Source organism: Papaver somniferum, unplaced genomic scaffold (genome assembly GCF_003573695.1).
Source record: "Papaver somniferum cultivar HN1 unplaced genomic scaffold, ASM357369v1 unplaced-scaffold_10, whole genome shotgun sequence".
Taxonomy (NCBI): Eukaryota; Viridiplantae; Streptophyta; class Magnoliopsida; order Ranunculales; family Papaveraceae; genus Papaver; species Papaver somniferum.
The window spans coordinates 5823535-5843264 of NW_020618825.1; the positions used below are offsets into that span (position 1 = coordinate 5823535).

At 34.6% G+C, this 19730-nt stretch overlaps 1 protein-coding gene and 1 long non-coding RNA gene across 2 annotated transcripts; one reads left to right on the forward strand and one right to left on the reverse strand.

Moving 5' to 3' along the window:
* The first annotated feature begins 9140 nt into the window (after positions 1-9140).
* LOC113326220 lies at positions 9141-12443 on the forward strand. Its single transcript, XM_026573987.1, has 11 exons — positions 9141-9168; positions 9342-9407; positions 9564-9727; positions 10022-10108; positions 10231-10309; positions 10394-10553; positions 10774-10833; positions 10934-11156; positions 11243-11295; positions 11452-11546; positions 12398-12443. Exons 6-11 carry the CDS (start codon positions 10518-10520, stop codon positions 12441-12443), a joined length of 513 nt encoding a protein of 170 aa, XP_026429772.1. The 5' UTR covers positions 9141-9168; positions 9342-9407; positions 9564-9727; positions 10022-10108; positions 10231-10309; positions 10394-10517.
* A 5385-nt stretch (positions 12444-17828) lies between these two features.
* Positions 17829-19225, reverse strand: LOC113326739. The gene is made up of 3 exons (XR_003348520.1): positions 19149-19225; positions 19011-19054; positions 17829-17867 (listed from the first exon to the last, which is right to left on the reverse strand). It is a non-coding gene; the product is annotated as an uncharacterized LOC113326739 (long non-coding RNA).
* Between the last annotated feature and the right edge of the window lie 505 nt (positions 19226-19730).

Here is a 19730-nt window from a genome sequence, read left to right on the forward strand (position 1 = left end):
AATAAAAACACCATTTGAGCTATAATTATTTTTTTTGAGTGTGTTTTCATGATGAATAGATAAACCCCAATACTGGGATGATTGAGGAAGCCATATTTCACGCATATAAAAATTATATTTAATTCTTTTTTGACTACTTGCACTTTTTATAAATTGTTTTATGATTTTTCTTAATTGGTTGTGATATCGTATGATGATGTATGCTTGGTCTTAGTGCTTTTGATGCGTCATGCTAGTGATATACAATAAATCTTCTAAAAATCTACTTTGGCAAGAATAAGAGTCGATATCATTTGAGCTATAATTGTTTGGAATAGATATATGAATTGTGTGAATGATTAATGGTGGAATCCTGAATCCTAGTGTCTCTTGATCCTGTGAAAAATATTGTGTATATATTTTTATTTATAAATCTTTTCAAGTCCGAGCAACGAACTCTTATTTACCGCACGAAAAATACTACAACAAAAAATGGCGCAGCTGCCGGGGACTTGTTTATAGATTTATTTTTATTTATTTTTTTTAGGTTTATTTTTTTTTATTTATTATTTGTTCCTTTTTACTTTGTCTTTTTTTTTCTTTGATTTACAGGTTCGAAATGGAGCACTAAGGACTTGGAGAGGAAAAAGCTTAAAGCGAAAAGCGAAAAGAGAAGAAAAAAGGACAATTTTAGGATTTATTTTTTAATTTTTAATTTTTAATTTTTAATTCATTTTTAGAGTGTGTGAGGAAAACTGTAATTTTTTATTTATTTATTTTGGACTTTAAACAATTGGACTTTATTCTTTTTTTAACCCTACGGAAGGGTATTATTAAAAAAAAAAAAAATTATATAAACTGTGTGCAGGGAAGGACGACGATTACTATATCGTCTCGGCCCCTCGGGTTCTTACATGACATAGGAGTCGTGGCCCGAGTCGACTTCAACGGTTCATCCCCCGTATGGTACGGGAGGTAAGTCTATCGAAACACTCGCGAATCTCCTGTAAGCGAGTTACTGTATTCCTTAAGGTGATTCATTGATTGAGGACGAATTTGGACTGTTTTTAAATTCCTAGTAAAGAGCAAGGCCTGATCAATACAAGATAAGGGTTCGTATTTCATCACCGCTCCCTTCTTTCCCGCCTTAGGAAAACAAAACCTAACGCGAAACCAAGCTTTAAAATTTGGAATAGAACGAGACCGATAGGGTAACGAGCTTAATAGGAAACTCGTTCGAAAAATATTGGTTCCTCTTTAAGCACACTTCAAAGTTCATGATGGTTTCTGTGAGTTGAATGCGTGACTGCGCCGCCTTCTAATGCGGTGAGGCCTTGGGTATCAAAGCTCTACTAAGCTTCCCTCGCCTCGATTCAACTTACATTCGCTCGGATTGATTCCAGAGGGGTGTGCTCAAATTGTAACGAATTCCTTTTCGAAGAAATAGAAGCTGGTCTAGAAAACAATCTAAGTGGAGCCATCATGCTTTTTGTTTGATAGAAATCTTTAGGTTTGCTTTGGTGGAGTCGAGTCGGCCTTGTTTGTGGTTGTGTAGAATTCCCTTGCATTTAAGAATGTCGAGCTGGTATGATAGAAGCCAATACAATGAATATCGACCTGAATTTGAATATGAACATCATCCTTTCTATGACCATGTTGGGAATAGTGGTTGGGAACGCCATCATTTGGAAGGATATGGGTCATACCCTGGTGAGCCCAATTACTATCCACACATGCATCTACACCAAAATCAGGATTTTGTAACAGTGCAACCTGTCACAGTTTATTTTTCAGTCACAGATACACCTGTGATAAGTCCTGCAACAGTTATAACTGTTATTAAATTTTTTATTCGTGATAATAATTAGGAATATTAAATTCTTTTATTAGTCACAATAATATTTGTTGACAATTTTACAGACAATCACAATTACAATTCAAAGTGATGATTCCACCCAAATATTTCAACACATCTAAAACAACCCCAAAATTATAACACTTTGAATTTTACTTGTCACTAATTTTCCCACATTTGTACAAACTAACAATTATATTTCATTTTTATAAATCAAAATACATTTTTCTTTTTTTTTCTTTAATTTTCTTATTAGAAAACAGGATCAAGATCAAGTCAACAAGTCATGACTTTATAGAAATTTGACTTTGACATATCTGCTTCTTCCGAAGACGGTGAAAATTACCAGACTACCCTTATCGTAATAAGTGCAATAAAAATTCCGAAGATTGTGAAAATGACCAGACTACCCTTATCGGAAATAAGTAAAGTAAATATTACAGACTGTTAAAATGACCATACTACCCTTAATGGAAAAAAGTGCAACAAAATATTATGCAGACTGTGAAAATGACCAGACTACCCTTATCAGCAATAAGTGAAGTAAATATTACAGACTGTGAAAATGACCATATTACCCTTAACGGAAATTAGTGCAATAAATATTAAGGAAACTGTGAAAATGACCAGACTAACCTTATCGGAAATAAGTAAACTAATTATTACAGACTGCGAAAACAACCATACAACCCTTATAAGAAATAAGTAAAGAAACTATTACAGACTGTGAAAATGACCATTTTACCCTTACTGGAAATAAGTGCAATAAATATTATGGAGACTGTGAAAATGACCAGACTACCCTTATTGGAAATAAGTAAAGGAAATATTACACATTTTGAAAACTACCATATTACCCTTACTATGACAATGACCATATTACCCTTACTAGAAATAAGTGCAATAAATATCATGGACACTATAAAAATGACCATATTACCCTTACTAGAAATAAGCGCAGTAAATATCATGGAGACTATGAAAATGACCAAACTACCCTTATCAGAAATAAGTAAAGTAAATATTACATACTATGAATATGACTATTTTACCCTTACTGGAAATAAGTGTATTAAATATTCTGGAGATTATGAAAATGACCTGACTACCCTTATGAAGAATAAGTAAAGTACATATTACAGATTGTAAAAATGACCATATTACGCTTACTGGAAATAAATGCAATAAATATCATGCAGACTATGAAAATGACCAAACTACACTTATCAAAAATAAGTAAAGTAAATATTACAGACTAAAAATGACCATAGTACCCTTACTAGAAATAAGTGCAATAAATATCATGGAGACAAAGAAAACTACACTTATCAAAAATTAGTAAAGTAAATATTACAGACTATGAAAATAACCACTTTACCCTTATTGGAAACATATGCAATAAATATTATGGAGACTGTGAAAATGACCAGACTACCCTTATTGGAAATAAGTAAAGTAAATATTACAGACTGTAAAAATGACCATATTACCCTTATTAGAAATCAATAAACGTCATGGAGACTATAAAGTGACCAAACTGCCCTTATCAAAAATAAGTCAAGTAAATATTATAGTCTTTGGAAATGACCATTTTACCCTTACTGGAAATAAGGTTAATAAATGTTATTGAGACTGTGAAAATGACCAAACTACCCTTATCGGAAATAAGTAAAGTAAATATTACAAACTATGAAAATAACCATATTACCCTTAATGGAAATTAGTGCAATAAATATTATGGAGACTGTGAAAATGACCAGACTATCGTTATCGGAAATAAGTTGAGTAAATATTACAAACTGTGAAAATGACCATATTACCCTTAATGGAAATTAGTGCAATACTGTGAAAATGACCAGACTACGCTTATTAAAAATAAGTAAAGTTAATATTTGAGACTGTGAAAATGACCATATTACCCTTACTAGAAATTATCGCAACAAATATCATGGAGACTATAAAAATGACTGAACTTCCCTTATAAGTAAGTAAATATTGTAGTATGTGAAAATGACCATTTTACCTTAGTGAAAATAAGTGCAATAAATGTTATGGAGACTGTGAAAATGACTAGACTACCCTTATCGGAAATAAGTAAACTAAATATTACAAACTGTGAAAATGAACATATTACCCTTGATAGAAATTAGTGCAATAAATATTATCGAGACCGTGAAAATGACTAGACTATCCTTATCGTAAATAAGTAAAGTAAATATTACAGATTGTGAAAATGACCATATTACGCTTATTGGATATAAGTGCGGTAAATATTACGGAGATGTGAAAATAACCATTTTACCCTTACGGTCGTAAGGGTAAAATGGTCATTTTCCGGTAAGGGCAAAATGGTCACTTTCACAGTCTATAATATTTACTTAGATTATTTCCGAGATGGGTAGTCTGGTCATTTTCTTTGTCACCATGATATTTATTGCACTTATTTCTAATAAGGGTAATTTGGTCATTTTCACTGTCAGTGATATTTACTATACTTATTTCTGATAAGTGTAGTCTGGTCATTTTCACAGTCTCCATAACATTTATTGTACTTATTTCCCCTAAGGGTAAAATGGTCATTTTCACAGAGTCACAGAATGTAATATTTACTTTATTCATAACCGAAAAGGGTGATCTGGTCATTTTCACAGTTTCGATAATATTTAATATTTATTGCACTTATTTCCAGTAAGGGTAATATTGTCATTTTTACTGGCTATAATATTCACTTTACTTATTTCCAATAAGGGTAGTCTGGTCATTTTCCATAAGATTTATTTCACTAATTTCCAGTATGGGTAGTAGGGTCATTTTCACCGTATGTGTGATATTTATTGCATTTATTTCCAATAAGCGTTGTTTGGTCATTTTGACAGTCTCCATAACATTTATTGCACATATTTCCCCTAAGGGTAAAATGGTCATTTTAGCAGACTGTAATATTTACTTACTCATATCCGATAAGGGTAGTCTGGTCATTTTCACAGTCTTTATAATATTTATTGCACTTATTTCGAATAAGGGGAGTATGGTCATTTTCATTGTCTGTAATATTCACTTTGCTTATTTCTGATAAGGATAGTCTGGTCATTTTGACAGTCTCCATAATATTAGTTGCACTTATTTCCATTAAGGGTAAAATAATCATTTTCACAGTCTGTAATATTTTCTTCACTTATTTTTGATAAGGGTAGTCTGGTCATTTTCACAGTATCCATAATATTTATTTCATTAATTTCTAGTAAGGGTAGTATAGTCATTTTCACCGTCTGTGTGATATTTATTGCACCTGTTTCCAATAAGGGTAGTTTGGTCATTTTGACAATCTCCATAATATTATAGCACTTACTTCCAGTAAGGGTAGAATAGTCATTTTCACAGTCTATAATATTTACTTTACTTATTTTTGATAAGGGTAGTTTGGTCATTTTCACTGTCTTTATGATATTTATTGACTTATTTCTAGTAATGGTAATATGGTCATTTTCACAATCTGTAATATTTACTTTACTTATTTCCGATAAGGGTAGTATGGTCATTTTAACTGTCTCCATGATATTTATTGCACTAATTCCTAGTAAGGGTAATATGGTCATTTTTACATTTCTTAGATTCTGGGATAAGGGTAGTTCGGTCATTTTTACATTCCTTAGATAGTATATTTATTCTAATAAGGGTAGTTTGGTCATTTTCACGATCTCTTGAATTCGCTGCACTTGTTCAAGTAACGGTGGTCCGGTTATTTTCAAAGTCTCCACAATACTTGTTACATTTATTTCGGCAAGGGTAATTTTATCGTTTCATATAGTAATCTGCAAACTGAGTTTGTAAATTCTGACATTTCACAACTTCAGTTAACCGGAACGAGAACCACGGCTCTATCTCGAGTAATTTGGCAAACTGAGTTTATAAATTCTGATATTTCACAACTTCAGTTCACCAGAATGAGAACCTCAGGTCAATTTTTAGTAATCTGGCAAACTGAGCTTGTAAATTCTGATATTTCACAACTTCAGTTCACCGGAATGAGACCCTCAAGTCAATCTCTAGTAATCTGGCAAACTGAGTTTGTAAATTCTGATATTTCACAACTTCAGTTCACCTGAATAAGAACCACGACTCTATCTCGAGTAATCTGGCAAACTGAGTTTGTAAATTCTGATATTTCACAACTTCAGTATACCGGAATGAAAACCACGACTCTATCTCGAGTAATCTGGCAAACTGAGTTTGTAAATTCTGGTATTTCACAACTTCAGTTCACCGGAATGAGAACCTCGAGTCAATCTCTAGTAATCTGGCAAACTGATTTTGTAAATTCTGATATTTCACAACTTCAGTTCACCGGAATGAGAACCTCGGGTCAATCTCTAGTAATCTGGCAAATTGAGTTCGTAAATTCTGATATTTCACGACTTCAGTTCACCAGAATGAGAATCTCGGGTCAGTCTTTAGTAATCTGGCAAATTGAGTTTGTAAATTATGATATTTCACAACTTCAGTTCACCAGAATGAGAACCTCAGGTCAATCTCTAGTAATCTGGCAAATTGAGTTTGTAAATTCTGATATTTCACAACTTCAGTTCACCAGAATGAGATTCTTGGGTCTATCTCTAGTAATCTGGCAAACTGAGTTTGAAAATTCTGATATTTTACAACTTCATTTCATAGGGTTGAACTGGCAACCGGATTGGTTGGGTTGATCCCCAACTTTTAAGACTCTATATATATGATTGGCAGCTTACTTTGGGGTATCAACCTCATTTTGTTTGAGATTATGTGTTATTGAAAGCAGGGAAAAAATACATTTCTCTTCGTGGGAGTCAACCCATCAGATTTGTTCCCTTTTCTCTATCTTTTATTTTTATTTGTTTATTTTTTTTTGCAATTTAAAATTTCCCACTTTGATTTCTACGACTCAATTACATTGAGGACAATGTAATATTCATATGACCAGCTGTGTAGCGGGTCTGAAACATTTAGTACTTGTGTCGACTCCTGCGCTCTCATGCCAGTTGTTTGCAAAATGTCTACTTTATACTGACAGTGTTTGCAAAATGTATGTTGGTTTGCTATTAATGGTAGTGGTGTTTTATTTTATTGCGTAGCTGATAAAAGAAAATAAAACGGATACATTGTTGTGGCGATATGTAAGAGGTCCCGTTGATGCGAAAGAGTTTGTTATGTACCGTGTGAATGGGTTTGTTTTCTCTCCCAAGTATCATGAAGAAATAGTTGTTAGTCAATACAGTGGTGTTTGCATGACAGCAAACACCACATTTAGGAGCAAGAAAGGCGATAAAAATCCCAAAAATGTATTGACCAAGTGGTATGGGGTTGTTAATCAAATATTTGTGGACCAATTAAATTGGGATCATATGTACTGATAGTACATCTCTATCACACTAAAATCGAGCTAAGGTATATGTGGGGAAAACACAAACAAGATATTGTGTCCCTTTATCTCGTTGATTAGTTAGTCGAGAAAACTATTAGGTTTTCATACATAAGCTTAGAAGAGAGAGAAAATTACTCAAACCTAATCTCTTTCTATTTTTCCTTCGCCTCTCAAGTCTCACCCTCTCACTTTTTATTTTTCCTGATACCTTTTTCTTCTCCTTCCCATTTTATTCTCTTTGAAATCATCAAAATCTCTTGAAATCGAACTCAATCTGTCCATATTCATATTCAGTTTGTAAGTCGAACTCAGTTTGTAAGTCGTTAGACCGAATTTGAAGTTCGAATCGACACTGAGCTTCATATTCATCGATTTTGATGATGTATCATGCTAAGTTTGAAGTTAAAACCCTCTTAGAGCTTAGTGGTTCATAGATTGTATCACATTATACTGCATTTTAAGTTCAATCGATATCGAGCTTCATATTTAGCGATTTTGATGACGTATCATGCTAAGTTTGAAGTAAAAACCCTCTCAGAGCTTCATGATTCATAGATTGTTTGCCATTATACTGAATTTGAAGTTCGAATCGACATCGAGCTTCATATTTATCAATTTTGATGATGTATCATGCTAAGTTTGAAGTCAGAACCCTCTCAGAGCTTTTTGGTTCATAGTTTGTAAGTCATTATATCCAATTTGATGTTCGAATCGACATTGTGCTTCATATTTATTGATTTCAATGATGTATCCTGCTAAGTTTGTAGTTAGAACCATCCCGGAACTTCTTGGTTCACAGTTTATATGTCATTATACCACATTTGAAGTTTGAATCAACACTGAACTTCATATTTGTCGATTTTGAGGATGTATCCTGATAATTGTGAATTCAGAACCCACCCGGAGCTTCTTGGTTCATAATTTGTATGTCGTTATACCATATTTGAAGTTCAAATCGACAATGAGCTTCATATTTATCGATTTCGATGAGGTATCCTACTAAACTGAGTCTACCATTATGAACTAAAGGTACTTCATGATTTGTATAACTAGTCAAAATTACTTCATGACCTATGTGACTAGTTGAAATTCAATCCGAAAGCACAAAGAGAAAGCACACAAACACAAAGAGAAAGCACAAAGAAAACACATTTGTTTGATCCGTATGAATGTCTTAAATCAAATCATTACCGTCCAAAGATTTTCAAGAATCCGTATGACTATCTAACCAACGTCCACATTTATTTATATAAACGAAAATTTTCTCTCACACTTCTCTTCCCTTCCGCTCATCTCTTTCTCTCTAAACGCCTCCACCTTTTCCCTTCCCCGCTGAAAAAACCCTAACTTATAACGCCTCCACCTTCATTTTCGTTCGATTGAACACAGGAAATTGAAGAGACGGATAGTTATTTCATATCATCTCAACTATCTCTTCGTTCGATTGAACACAGCCTCGAGTCTTCATCTTCCATACTTCCACCACCTAAGCTTTACTCTTTCTTTTGTTTTTTCTTCCAATTCCTCACCCTTATAATCGAGATTAGGAATTAGTTCGTGTAGGTGATGTTGATAGAGGAAACAGGCTTCGAGAAGACGTAGAGATGGGGAGTTTAATTTGAAAAGTTAGGGTTTTGAATTTTATTGAAGTTTCAATTTAGTGATAAACAAGAAGAAATTAGAGATTGGGTTTGGTGATTTGAGCATTATAAATCGATATGTTGTGCTAAAATTGGAGAAAGAAGTGAGATCAGAGGAGGAAATTTAGGGTTCTAAGAATAGATGATGGTGATTGAAAATAAAATTGATAGTTAGGGTTTGAAGTGATGATTCAGAAGTTCAATCGAGGCAAAACAGGAAATCAAAATCAACTGCTTCAATCTAACAGTTTGAATAAAGGTATAATTATTTTATCCCTAATACATATATGAATTTGGTAAGCTCATTTATGCACAGGAACCCTAGTTCCCTAATTTTGAATGGTTTACTTCCTTAATTTTGAATGGTCTTTTGTTTACGGAGAAACCCTAGTTCCCTAATTTTGTTATTAGTAACTCGTAATTCCCTATTGTTGAATTATCTTTTTTAACTTGGTAGTAGCTATTTCAGGTCTAATTGCAGTCGATTTTAAATGGCTTCGTTGGGATTGCAGATTTCAATTGAACTACTGTCTAGGTTTATCTCCGGGTTCTCTATAATTCTTTCTTCTTTATTGAACTTCTAATATTTGTATCTGAACCATGGCCTTAGTTTCCATTCCAGGTTAGCTTTATTGATCAGTTTATAGCAAACTAATGAATTGAATATTAGGTTGTCTTTGATTGATGTCAGATTTGTCAGTGAGTCACTCATGTGTGGACAAATATGAATTTTTTGCTCTGTGTATTCCAAATATGGACAAATATGGACAAAAGGGGGGATGAATGAGGAGACTGATGGAAGATCTAAGAAGACGTGATGTTGATCTAACTTTTCGTTTCCAACTTTTTAATTAGGTTTGTTCTGCTATTTCAAATTAGGGTTTTAAATTATTATGTTGATATTCGGCTATTTCAAATTAGGGGTTTGATCTGTTGTCTAAAAATTTGGGTTTGTTTCTTATATCACTAGGAGAGAAAAAAGCTTTGCATATGTTTTGGGTTCTGAGCATGTAAGAATGAATTACAGATAACAGTTATAAGTGAAATGCAGTAGTTCTTAGCATGAATATGGCTTTGCTTATGTGATGTTTGTTATTTTGTATAACACTTATGTTTTCTATTGAAATGTCAATGTGCAAACTGATACAGGGCAAGGTGAAGGTTCTGTCAAGGAGACGAACCTCGTGAATGAAACAGTCAGGTTTGCCATGGAGTATACTGATGCAAGTCCTATCGGTAAAAGAGTGTCGTGACAATTTTTTTCTTTAGAAGTATTTATGATATGGGTAGCTGCATAATCTTATAATACCTGGTTGGTGTAAGTTAAACTTCTTGTTTATTTTTCTCATTTGTTGTAGATGAGTATGGGTGAAAACTCCAACAACGCAGCTGGGCTTCTACCAAATCCTGTCGCTGATCCTCAAACTGGAATGCGGGGTAAGCTCCATTTGTACTCAATTTTATATACCTAAAGCAGACTAATTTTAGCTACTAATCCTTTACTTTTGCTTTTAAAAGTAGGATTAATAAACTCCATACTACTCATTCATGGGCGTTCCTCGAAGTCAATGTTATTCCACAGTATAATCAACTGGTAAGGAATCCAAACCTGAAGTGATCGTTGGCATCCGAGATTCTGGAAGATATGCAGCTGAATTGCCAGTTCATTCATAGTGTATTGGTATTGCTCTCTCGCTCTCTCTTTGTACTGCACCCTTGATCTCACTTTCCCTTTGATCTTATTGCTCCTCAAACCCTATATTACACAGCTCTTACTACTGAGAAAAGCCCTTAATATTTGTTCAAATTTGTAAATCCTTTGGTTCTCAATTTAGTACTTGTTTTATGTATTTTTCTTTTTTTGATTTTCTGGTTTTGATAATGTTGTTTGTTTTATGCAGAGTACTGATATGGAAGCGCTTCAAAATTTAACTGCTGAATGTGATTTGGATTCAAAACAGGTTTGGGAATTTTTTTAGTTAGGTTTTTGTTGTGGTGTTTTCTTTAGTCCTATGAATGAACTGCTGGATGTGTAATTTCCGTTTTCTGATTTTATTGTAGGGGTCTGATTATGGTGAGAAAGAAGTGGTGGAGGGGAATGTGTTAATGTTGGAGTGGTTGGCTGGCTGGTTCTTGTGTGTGTCTGTGTTGGCGGTGGTACTCTTGTACCTGGAGTTTAGCTGCTGGTTGTGTTGTCTTTATGCGCATCTCAACTTCATGTCCAGGTTGAATTTTGTTGGAGGTCATATGTGTTGGAATACCCGTACATTTTCTGCATCAGCCGGTATGGATGTTACTGATTAATTATTGCAGTCTTGTTTTGTTTATTATGTCTTTGTTAACTATTTATGTGGGCAATTGGTTTTTCAGGTGGCGAGGCCTTCTGTAATGGACAGACAAGCCATGTTAGCGAAACTGATCGGGTGAGTATTGGTTGCTTAGATAATTTTATCAGTAACTTATGCATCAATTTTGTCTTGTTCTTTATTTAATCTAAGTTTATTGCATATTATAGTATATGCAACGAAAGTTTGGGTTTGTCATAATAATTACAATGTGAATTTGGTTATTCTGTCCAGGTGGATAGATCTCTTCTAGTGACTGAATTTGGATATGAACATGATGATGCATGGGAAACAAATATATATTTAAATAATTTACTGATATCAGCAGGGTACGTATACATTCTTTTGAGTTATCTCACTAAATTATAACAAAAATTAGAATCAAACCTTAGGCTTTTTCTGAGGGGCCATGCTAGTAGAATCACTTGCGCATTTGAGCAGCCATGTTTTTTCCTAGTATAGGTGGTGTTAAGCCAGCATCACGAAGGCCTGTGGCAGTATCAAAGCCAATTACAGGATCACTTGTCTGCCCTGGTTTAACATTCCCCCTGAGTACAATATATGGTGTTTTCAGCCGAACCTGAGCTTCTTTAACTTCATTTCTTCTTTATACTGTTTATTGTGTTTTTCTTGCTTCCTTTTCCCTCGGTGTATCCTGTGGAAATTATGACTTAAAACCCGGTATGCTTCTTTTGGGGTCATAATTCGGCCAACTCATGTCTCCTGTCAATTTGAATTTCCTTTTGGCACCTGTTACTGCCAATACCCAGCTGCTTATTTTTCTTCTTGTCCATGTTCCTGTCACCCAGTTCGACAGTTCCTCAAGTGTTACATGGTACACCTGATAAACCTTTATCGACTGCAGCTTCATGGAAGGCCGCAGCTGGTTATATATCATCATTGTCCTCGCTAGGTAACCTGTATAGGACGTGCTGAACTGTAGGTATTCATGTTGAGTCTGTTTACTTACACTATAGGAAGTAGTAGTCATGTGAAGTGGAATGCCCACTACAGTCTATGTTTTGATTTAAAAATAGCTAAGTTGTAGTTTGGAGTTTATGAAGAGAAATCAATAAACAATTTTAGTTTTTTCTTTAACCTGTTTTTATCTTTACTCCTCTCTTGATCAATGAAACTTGGAACTTTTGTCATTGACGTGTTCATTTTTATTGTTGGACAGGTCTTGCGTATTGAATGCCAAACGTCGGAATTACATGAACTGGTAACTTTGTCTAAGCTCATCATATGGTATTATTGAGAAGTTAAGCTTGGTTTTATTTGTTCGCAGCTCACAGTGTTGATGGCTTTAGATTATTTACGGTTAAATTTTTGTACTTGGGTTTCTGTAATGAATACATGGATCACAGTATAATGTGGATGATTTGTAGATTGAGAATCGGAGTGTATATGAAAAAGAAGAAAGTGCAGGTATGTGTGTCAGTTTTAATTGTATTACTGGAAGCCCATTTAATTGTATTGCAGGCCTTTAAACTGGAAGCCCAGGTCCACCATAGTGGCCCGGGCTATCCATATCTTTTTATTTGTTACTTTAAAAATTGTCACAATTATTTTTGAAATTGTTACAAAAAGAAACACCTGTCAGCATCACTGTTTTGTTACAACTTAAAGTAACAGTTTTAACGTTACAGTAATCGTGACAACAAAGACACGTGTCCTTTAAGTAATTGTGGGTAAACTTAGTAACTCGTATATGTGTTACTATAACCGTGACCAAATGTGACACGTGTCCTACGTCCAATCGTTGCAAACTAATTATTCACACTTATATCTGTTGTTGTATATGTGACAGTAAGGGACACGTGTCTACAGCATAATTGTTGTAATTATTAAGTAACAATTAAAACCGTTGTATTATTTGTTGCAGTAAGTCACGTGCCGCAACCGTAAAATTAGTTCAGTCGTTACTGTTTAATTTGTAACGTCTATAAGATGTGACTTTGATTAATAATTTTCACAGAAAAAAGCATTGCAACATATTGCAACAATTATTTATAACAACATTTTACCAACGGTCTATAAGTGTTACAAACGAAATCAGTAACAGATATATCATGTGACAAAATCCTGGATTTGGTGTAGTGATCAGTCTTACGAGCAAGAAGATTATAGTACTAGTTCTTCGTCTCTAGAGGATACAATCAAACTATTGAAAAGTAGTCCTTTTTATGATCCCTCTGTTCCTATTCCTCCTTTAGAAGAGTCCCTCAGGGAGTTAGCTGAGTCGACACGTAAGTTAACTGAGATGAATAGTGTAATTCTAGACGAAAGAACTACAATAATGAGTGAACTTTCTATAGAGGAATCCCTCAAGCTGATGGCTGAGACGAACAAAAGACTTGCTCGAAATAATCTTACATTCCAAAATAGTGTTTCCAATTTTACCCTTGATGTAAATAGTGAATATTTACCTAATTTAGAGGACGAAGTTAGAATAAAAGACACTACTTATTTAGATAAGGTTCAATCATCTTCGTACTATGATGAGGAGGATAGAAGTAATGAAGAATCTGAAATATGTAGGCATAGTGATCAGGAGTCTAGTAATCCAATTGAGCTGTATAGTGATTATATTATTTCTAGTTCAAATCCAAATAATTTTTATGATTATTCACCTATTCAAAAGGACGAGGATTTGATTAGGGATACCACCGTTTTAGACGATGTAGATTTTCCTTTTGATTACGAAGTCGATAGTGGTTTAGAAAAACGGGTTCATTTCGAAAATACTGTTTCAGAGTCTAGCGACTTAGAAAAAATAGTCTTGGAAGAAGAAGATAGACCCGTAGAGATGAGTAAAGATGCACTACCTGATAATAACTTAGAAGAATCTCTTGAATATTTTAAGGACTCTGAATATACGGAAATTCAAGAAATAATTAGAGGTCTATCTAGTGACACTGAAAACTCTAAGTTTGGGGGTGATTATCACTTCCCTAGTGCCTTACCTTTAACTCTCAGAAAGTCCCCACACTTAGGACTTGATATCTGTTCCTCGACCATTTTACAAGATTACCTTCATACTCGTTTTCCCGAGCCTAATGATGTCCATGAAGGAGTTCAGTTATTAGAAACCCATCTTCTGGTTGATGTGGTTTGCCCAGGCTATGATACCCAGATTGACTTTGTTTTCCCACCAAATAGTTTTCTTCCAACTGTGGGAACGTTTCAAATGAGTCGAATATTAAGTTCTGAGACTAAGCCTAAGTACTTTAGGTTAATAGAATCGACACATTTTCCTAAGAATGACCACTACTCTCACTGTGGTCAACTATGTAAGTCATATCTGATTGACTTAGAGGATCCACAATTATTTAGGTTATTACTTCGTGATTCTAAGTTCGTATTTGAGTTTTTACAGACTCTAAGACCTAGTGATTCGGATCCCATCTATGAAGAAACGCAGCCAATGAAAATATTCTATTTAGACCCTTTCATAGAACCTGAACCTGAACCGCAATTAGCGATAGTTTTCAGGAAACTAGGTAAGGGCATGCTATTCTTGTCCACTTTCTTGGTTCATTGCAGTTTCCTTTGGTCAGCTCTATTTAGTTTTGAAGACCCACAGTTATTTCGACTGTTATTTTATGGTTCGAGTTGACTAATCCTTTCCTAAGTCTAGCTGAAGACTTTAAACTTAGCACTTCTTGGGAGGTATCCCATGCTCATGCAACACGGTAATATCTTTCCTTAACTCTTTCGCTTCAAATGGTAATAGTTTCTCCTTGTTCATGCTTTTAGTTTCATCTTTAGAACATTGAGGACAATGTTAGATTTAAGTTTGGGGGTATGGGAGAAACTTTTTAGTTGCAATAAATAAACTCCAGAGCTTAGAAATTTATGCCTATTTAGGATTGCACTAACCAATCTAAGTGGATGGGAACATCTTGGTTATAGGAGTTGAGGAACCAATCTGATTAGATAGAAACATCGAAAGAGTCTATTCATAAAAGCACAGATCTCAGGTGTTAGTAATAACATGATAGTTTCACCATATCTCGTTGAGTCCTTTTCATTTCTTTTTTTTTATTTTATTTTTTTAAACTATGTTTCTCTAAGTGATTAGGTGGGGCACACGATTCAAGTTGTTACCACTGCTAGGGTGAATTAGAGTGACCGTGTTACTAAAAAAAAAAGACCGGACCAGTTAGACCAATCGGAATAAGTATTAACACTTGGATAGCAATATGCGTGTGTTCTCCCTGTTTCCGTCGCCTAAGCAAGCGTGGAATGCAGGACCCGTGGGAACTATAGTGTAATGTGCTTACAAGAAGCATGCGCTTGGATCCAAAAGATCTATTCATGCCGTTAAAAAAAAATTGTTATTGTTCTGTGTAGTCAACTGCTGGTTCCCTTGTATTTGCCAGTTTGTTGATCTAGATTTAAGTTATTGACCACTGGTTCCCTTGTATATTCCAGTTGTGTTGATATTAGTCAGACCGGTATCTCAGTCCATTATGATAGGTTCATTCTGGCAGTGGCCTTCAGACAGATATGTGAAACATCGATCATTTGGTTAACATCAAAACCATCTACATTTTTATATTTCCATCTCCTCTTTCTATCCATATGATTAGTTTTACTCCGAATATGATGTCCATAGTGCAACTATCTTAGTAGAGCTCTGTCACTTTATATGAATTTTAGTATGCTTGAGTGCAAACTCGTGTACAGCAATTGGAATTTCGCATCAGGGTACTTCCTCCTATAGTCAATAAGTAGGGATGCACATACTCCGGTACGGACCGGTTCTCTTATGGAACTGGTGTCTGTACTTGGTGTTGACCGGTACTTCTTTTTGAGTACCGGTACCTGTACTTGTACCTGGTGTTGTACCTGTACCGGTCCTGGTATAAGACCGGTACCGGTTTTTTTACCCGGAAAACATTACAAATTAATACTAAGTATAAGTTATACAACATTTCCATATGATCAATGTATCCAAAATAAGTTCAGGTTGCATATATACTTAAGTTCAACATTTCCATAACTTCAAAACAACAATCCAAAATAAGTTCAGTTTGCTAAAAAGTAAAAAACAACATTTCCACAACCATAAGTCTGTCTACGGCAAGTCGACAAGAAATGAAATGTGATCATTGCAAACGAAAATGGATGGTTGCAAAGCCTGCACTTGCAATTTGCAATCCTAGCATGCATTCATTTCCATAAGTTACATAGTAGTAATGAGAATTTGATATAGAAATGAATCCAAATTATGTTTCAACAAGGACAGCAAGAAAGATAAAGAAAGTTACCAACCTTCCATTTCTTAGCAAGGAGCCAAGGACCCAAGAAATAAACTTCAAGCTTTTAGGAAATTCTCAATTATGACTGCAACAGGAAAAAAAAAATAAACAAGAAGAAATAATTAAACTTCAGTCAAATACAATAAAAGTAATTACTATTAAAGAAAACAAAAAAGAAGAAAAACCTAAATAAGTACCTTCCACATTGTTTAAACTTTTCATACCTAGAAGGAGAACCAAGAACATATTTTACAACTGACCTTATCCTTTTAGCAGATTCATTAAAGAGTCGTACTGCATCTTTTATGACAAGAGCAAGAACATGGGCTGAACACCTCACCTGATAACAATAAACAAATAATCAAGAAAAATTAGTCATAACTCATAAGATGCATGTGACAAATTCCAAAATAAATTATTGATGTGAAATGAGAATGTTACATGTAAATATTTAGCTCTGATTGGTGATCTTGTCCAGCTAGTAACAACTTGCTTCAGATGATCCATAGTTACTGTGTTGGCGCTGACATTGTCTAGAGTGACACCAAATATATATTTTAGACCCCAATCTTCCAAACAATCCACCAACTTCTCACCAATTGCAATACCTGTGTGACCTTCAACTTGACAAAACATGAGTATTCTCTTCTGCAGTTTCTAGTTATGATCAATGTAGTGAGCGGTTACACAAATATAATTAAAATTATTTGGTGATGTCCATGTGTCAGTTGTCAAAGATACCCTCTGCTTAGATGTCAAGAAGTAAGTTTTTAGGTTATTCTTCTCTTCTACATACATCTTTAACATATCCCTATAAATTGTCATACGTCCTGGAACCTTGAACCTAGGTTGTGCTTCTTGCATCAACGCCACAAATCCTGACCCTTCTAATTTTCTAAAAGGAATTTCATCCATAATTATCCACTCAACAAGACGCCTTCTTAACCTATCATAATTGTAAGTATGAGCAATAAGTTTACCATCCTAACCTGGTTTTGGGGGTGGCATCAACAGAGATGGTTGTCCCTTTTCTTTCTTCCTATTAGGATTCTTTAGACATCTATTCAAATGCTTTCGCAATCCAGAATTGCCATTATTGTCATTGTGAGATTTGTATTTATTGTGGCAATAACAACATTTAGACCATTCATCATCTATCCTAGTCATTTCCAACCAAACAGTTGATCTCACTCTTCCGTGCTTCTTTTTTCTATCACCAACTTCAACTGCTTCAGCTCTGCCTTTACTTGTCGCAGTTGCAGTTTCAGATTCATTTGTGTGAGATGCAGCTTGAGAGGATGATCCAACTTCTGTTTGTTGAGTTGTACTTGTAGTTGGATTTGAAGTTGCATTTGTAGTTGGAGTTTCATTTGATGTGGTCATCTAACAAACATAAAACAGAACCAATTACATTCAGATTATTGCAATCACACACCAACAATTACAAATTTACAATGCACAGAATGTCCTAGTCGATTAAACTATAGGGCTGAATATGGAAATCCTAGGAAATACTCGATCAGTGTCCAATTTGGGTAAGAAACAATTTCGTTAAGGCATCTAAAACATTCAATGTGATTATCTGCAGACAGCTAAGCTAAAGGCAGTGCACCTATCTCCGTGTCACTACTCACTACAAGGAGATACTTATTATCCATGACTAAGTCGAAACTATGTGTTCTATTCTAACATACTAAGAAGTGTAAGATTAAAAAAATGAATATGATCACACTCTAATTAAACCAAAAAAAAGTATACAGTGTATATTTATTGTTAGTGAGAAAATAAAAACTACCCAAAGGATCTGATATTTTAATTGTCACAAATATGAAAATAGTTAATAACATAGAGAAACTAAAGTCAATGATGCTTTGCTGAGACATAAAGGGAGACCAGAGACCCGTGTTGAAAAATGAGAAAAATGAGAAGCAAGTTAGAAAATTTACAAGTAGCATGGTTCATATCACTACCAATACATAACACAGTAAGAGTGTAAGACTAGTTCCCAAGTACCAACTAACATTAACATTCTTATAATAGAACTATCCCTGTGTAAAATCTAACACAATTTCTAAAACTTCAGAAACTACACTATACGCTCCTTCTCAGCATCAGTGTACTAATCTAGTTCTTAACATAATCAGTTAATCACTTGTTTCCTTCATTCTCTAATGTCAAACTCTTAACACACCACTCTCAAATCCACCCAAGATTCTTTACCCTTTTATAAAATTTTCTTGATATTTCAAATTCTATAAACCCAGAATACAAGCATTAACTTAACACAATTGAGCAATTTTTATCAAATAAATTACATCCCATAAGAATTCAAGCATAAAAGAGCAATTTTTATCAAATAACAACTACAATTGCAACTCACTGTATTTATAGCCATAAAAGAGCAATCTTTATCTTCCATGTAATTCTAACCCAACACACACAGCAGTGTCAATTTATGGCACTGAACATTTATCTTTGATTGAAATAAGATCAAATCACAGAGGAAGAATAGAAAGAACGATTTACCTTCACTTCTTCACGCCACTGAACATATAGATCAAATCACAATTCTGTAAACAAGTAAAAACCCTAAATCAATCTAAAATCAAACCCTAAATCAATATACAATCAAACAATTCGAACCCTAAGGAGAAGAATACTGACCTGATAGAGATGGTGATACACTGATAGTGATTTTCAATCTAAATGATTCAAACCCTAAGAGAAGATCAGAAAAATCCAGCCTGCAGCCTTCGCTGAGAAGAAGAAACGAAGAAGAAGAAATGAAGAATGCTTCTTCTGTTTTCTTTTTCTCGACATCCTATGTCTTGGACGGCTAGGATCAAAACCCTATACAGATCTTGACGGTTAATAATAACCGGTACAGATGGTCCGGTTCAAGTCCGGTTCTCCCCAAGAACCGGTGTCTGTACCGGTCTAGTCCGGTTTTCAAATTTCAGAACCGGTGTTTGTCCCGGTGAAGCCGGTTCCGGTTCGGTACCGGTCCGGTATCACCGGTTCTACTCCGGTCCAGGTCGTTTAGACCGGTTCTTGTGCAGCCCTATCAATAAGTATGCCAACCAAGGAGATTCTTTAGTGCCTTCCAAGGTTCTGCATAGATAAGCTAGGGTCTGGAGTAATGGTTTTGTGGGCACACCTCTGGTAAACCCTCCCGAGATTAACTCGGTTTTATTTATTTTTTTAGTTTTGCTCGAGGACTAGCAAATAATAAGTTTGGGGGTATTT

Coding starts and splice junctions, on each gene's coding strand:
- LOC113326220 (XM_026573987.1), top strand. CDS start 10,518: ATGCAGCTGAATTGCCAGTTCATTCATAGTGTATTG. Junction 10,834..10,933: donor GTGATTTGGATTCAAAACAG/GTTTGGGAATTT, acceptor ATTTTATTGTAG/GGGTCTGATTATGGTGAGAA. Junction 11,157..11,242: donor TACATTTTCTGCATCAGCCG/GTATGGATGTTA, acceptor TTGGTTTTTCAG/GTGGCGAGGCCTTCTGTAAT.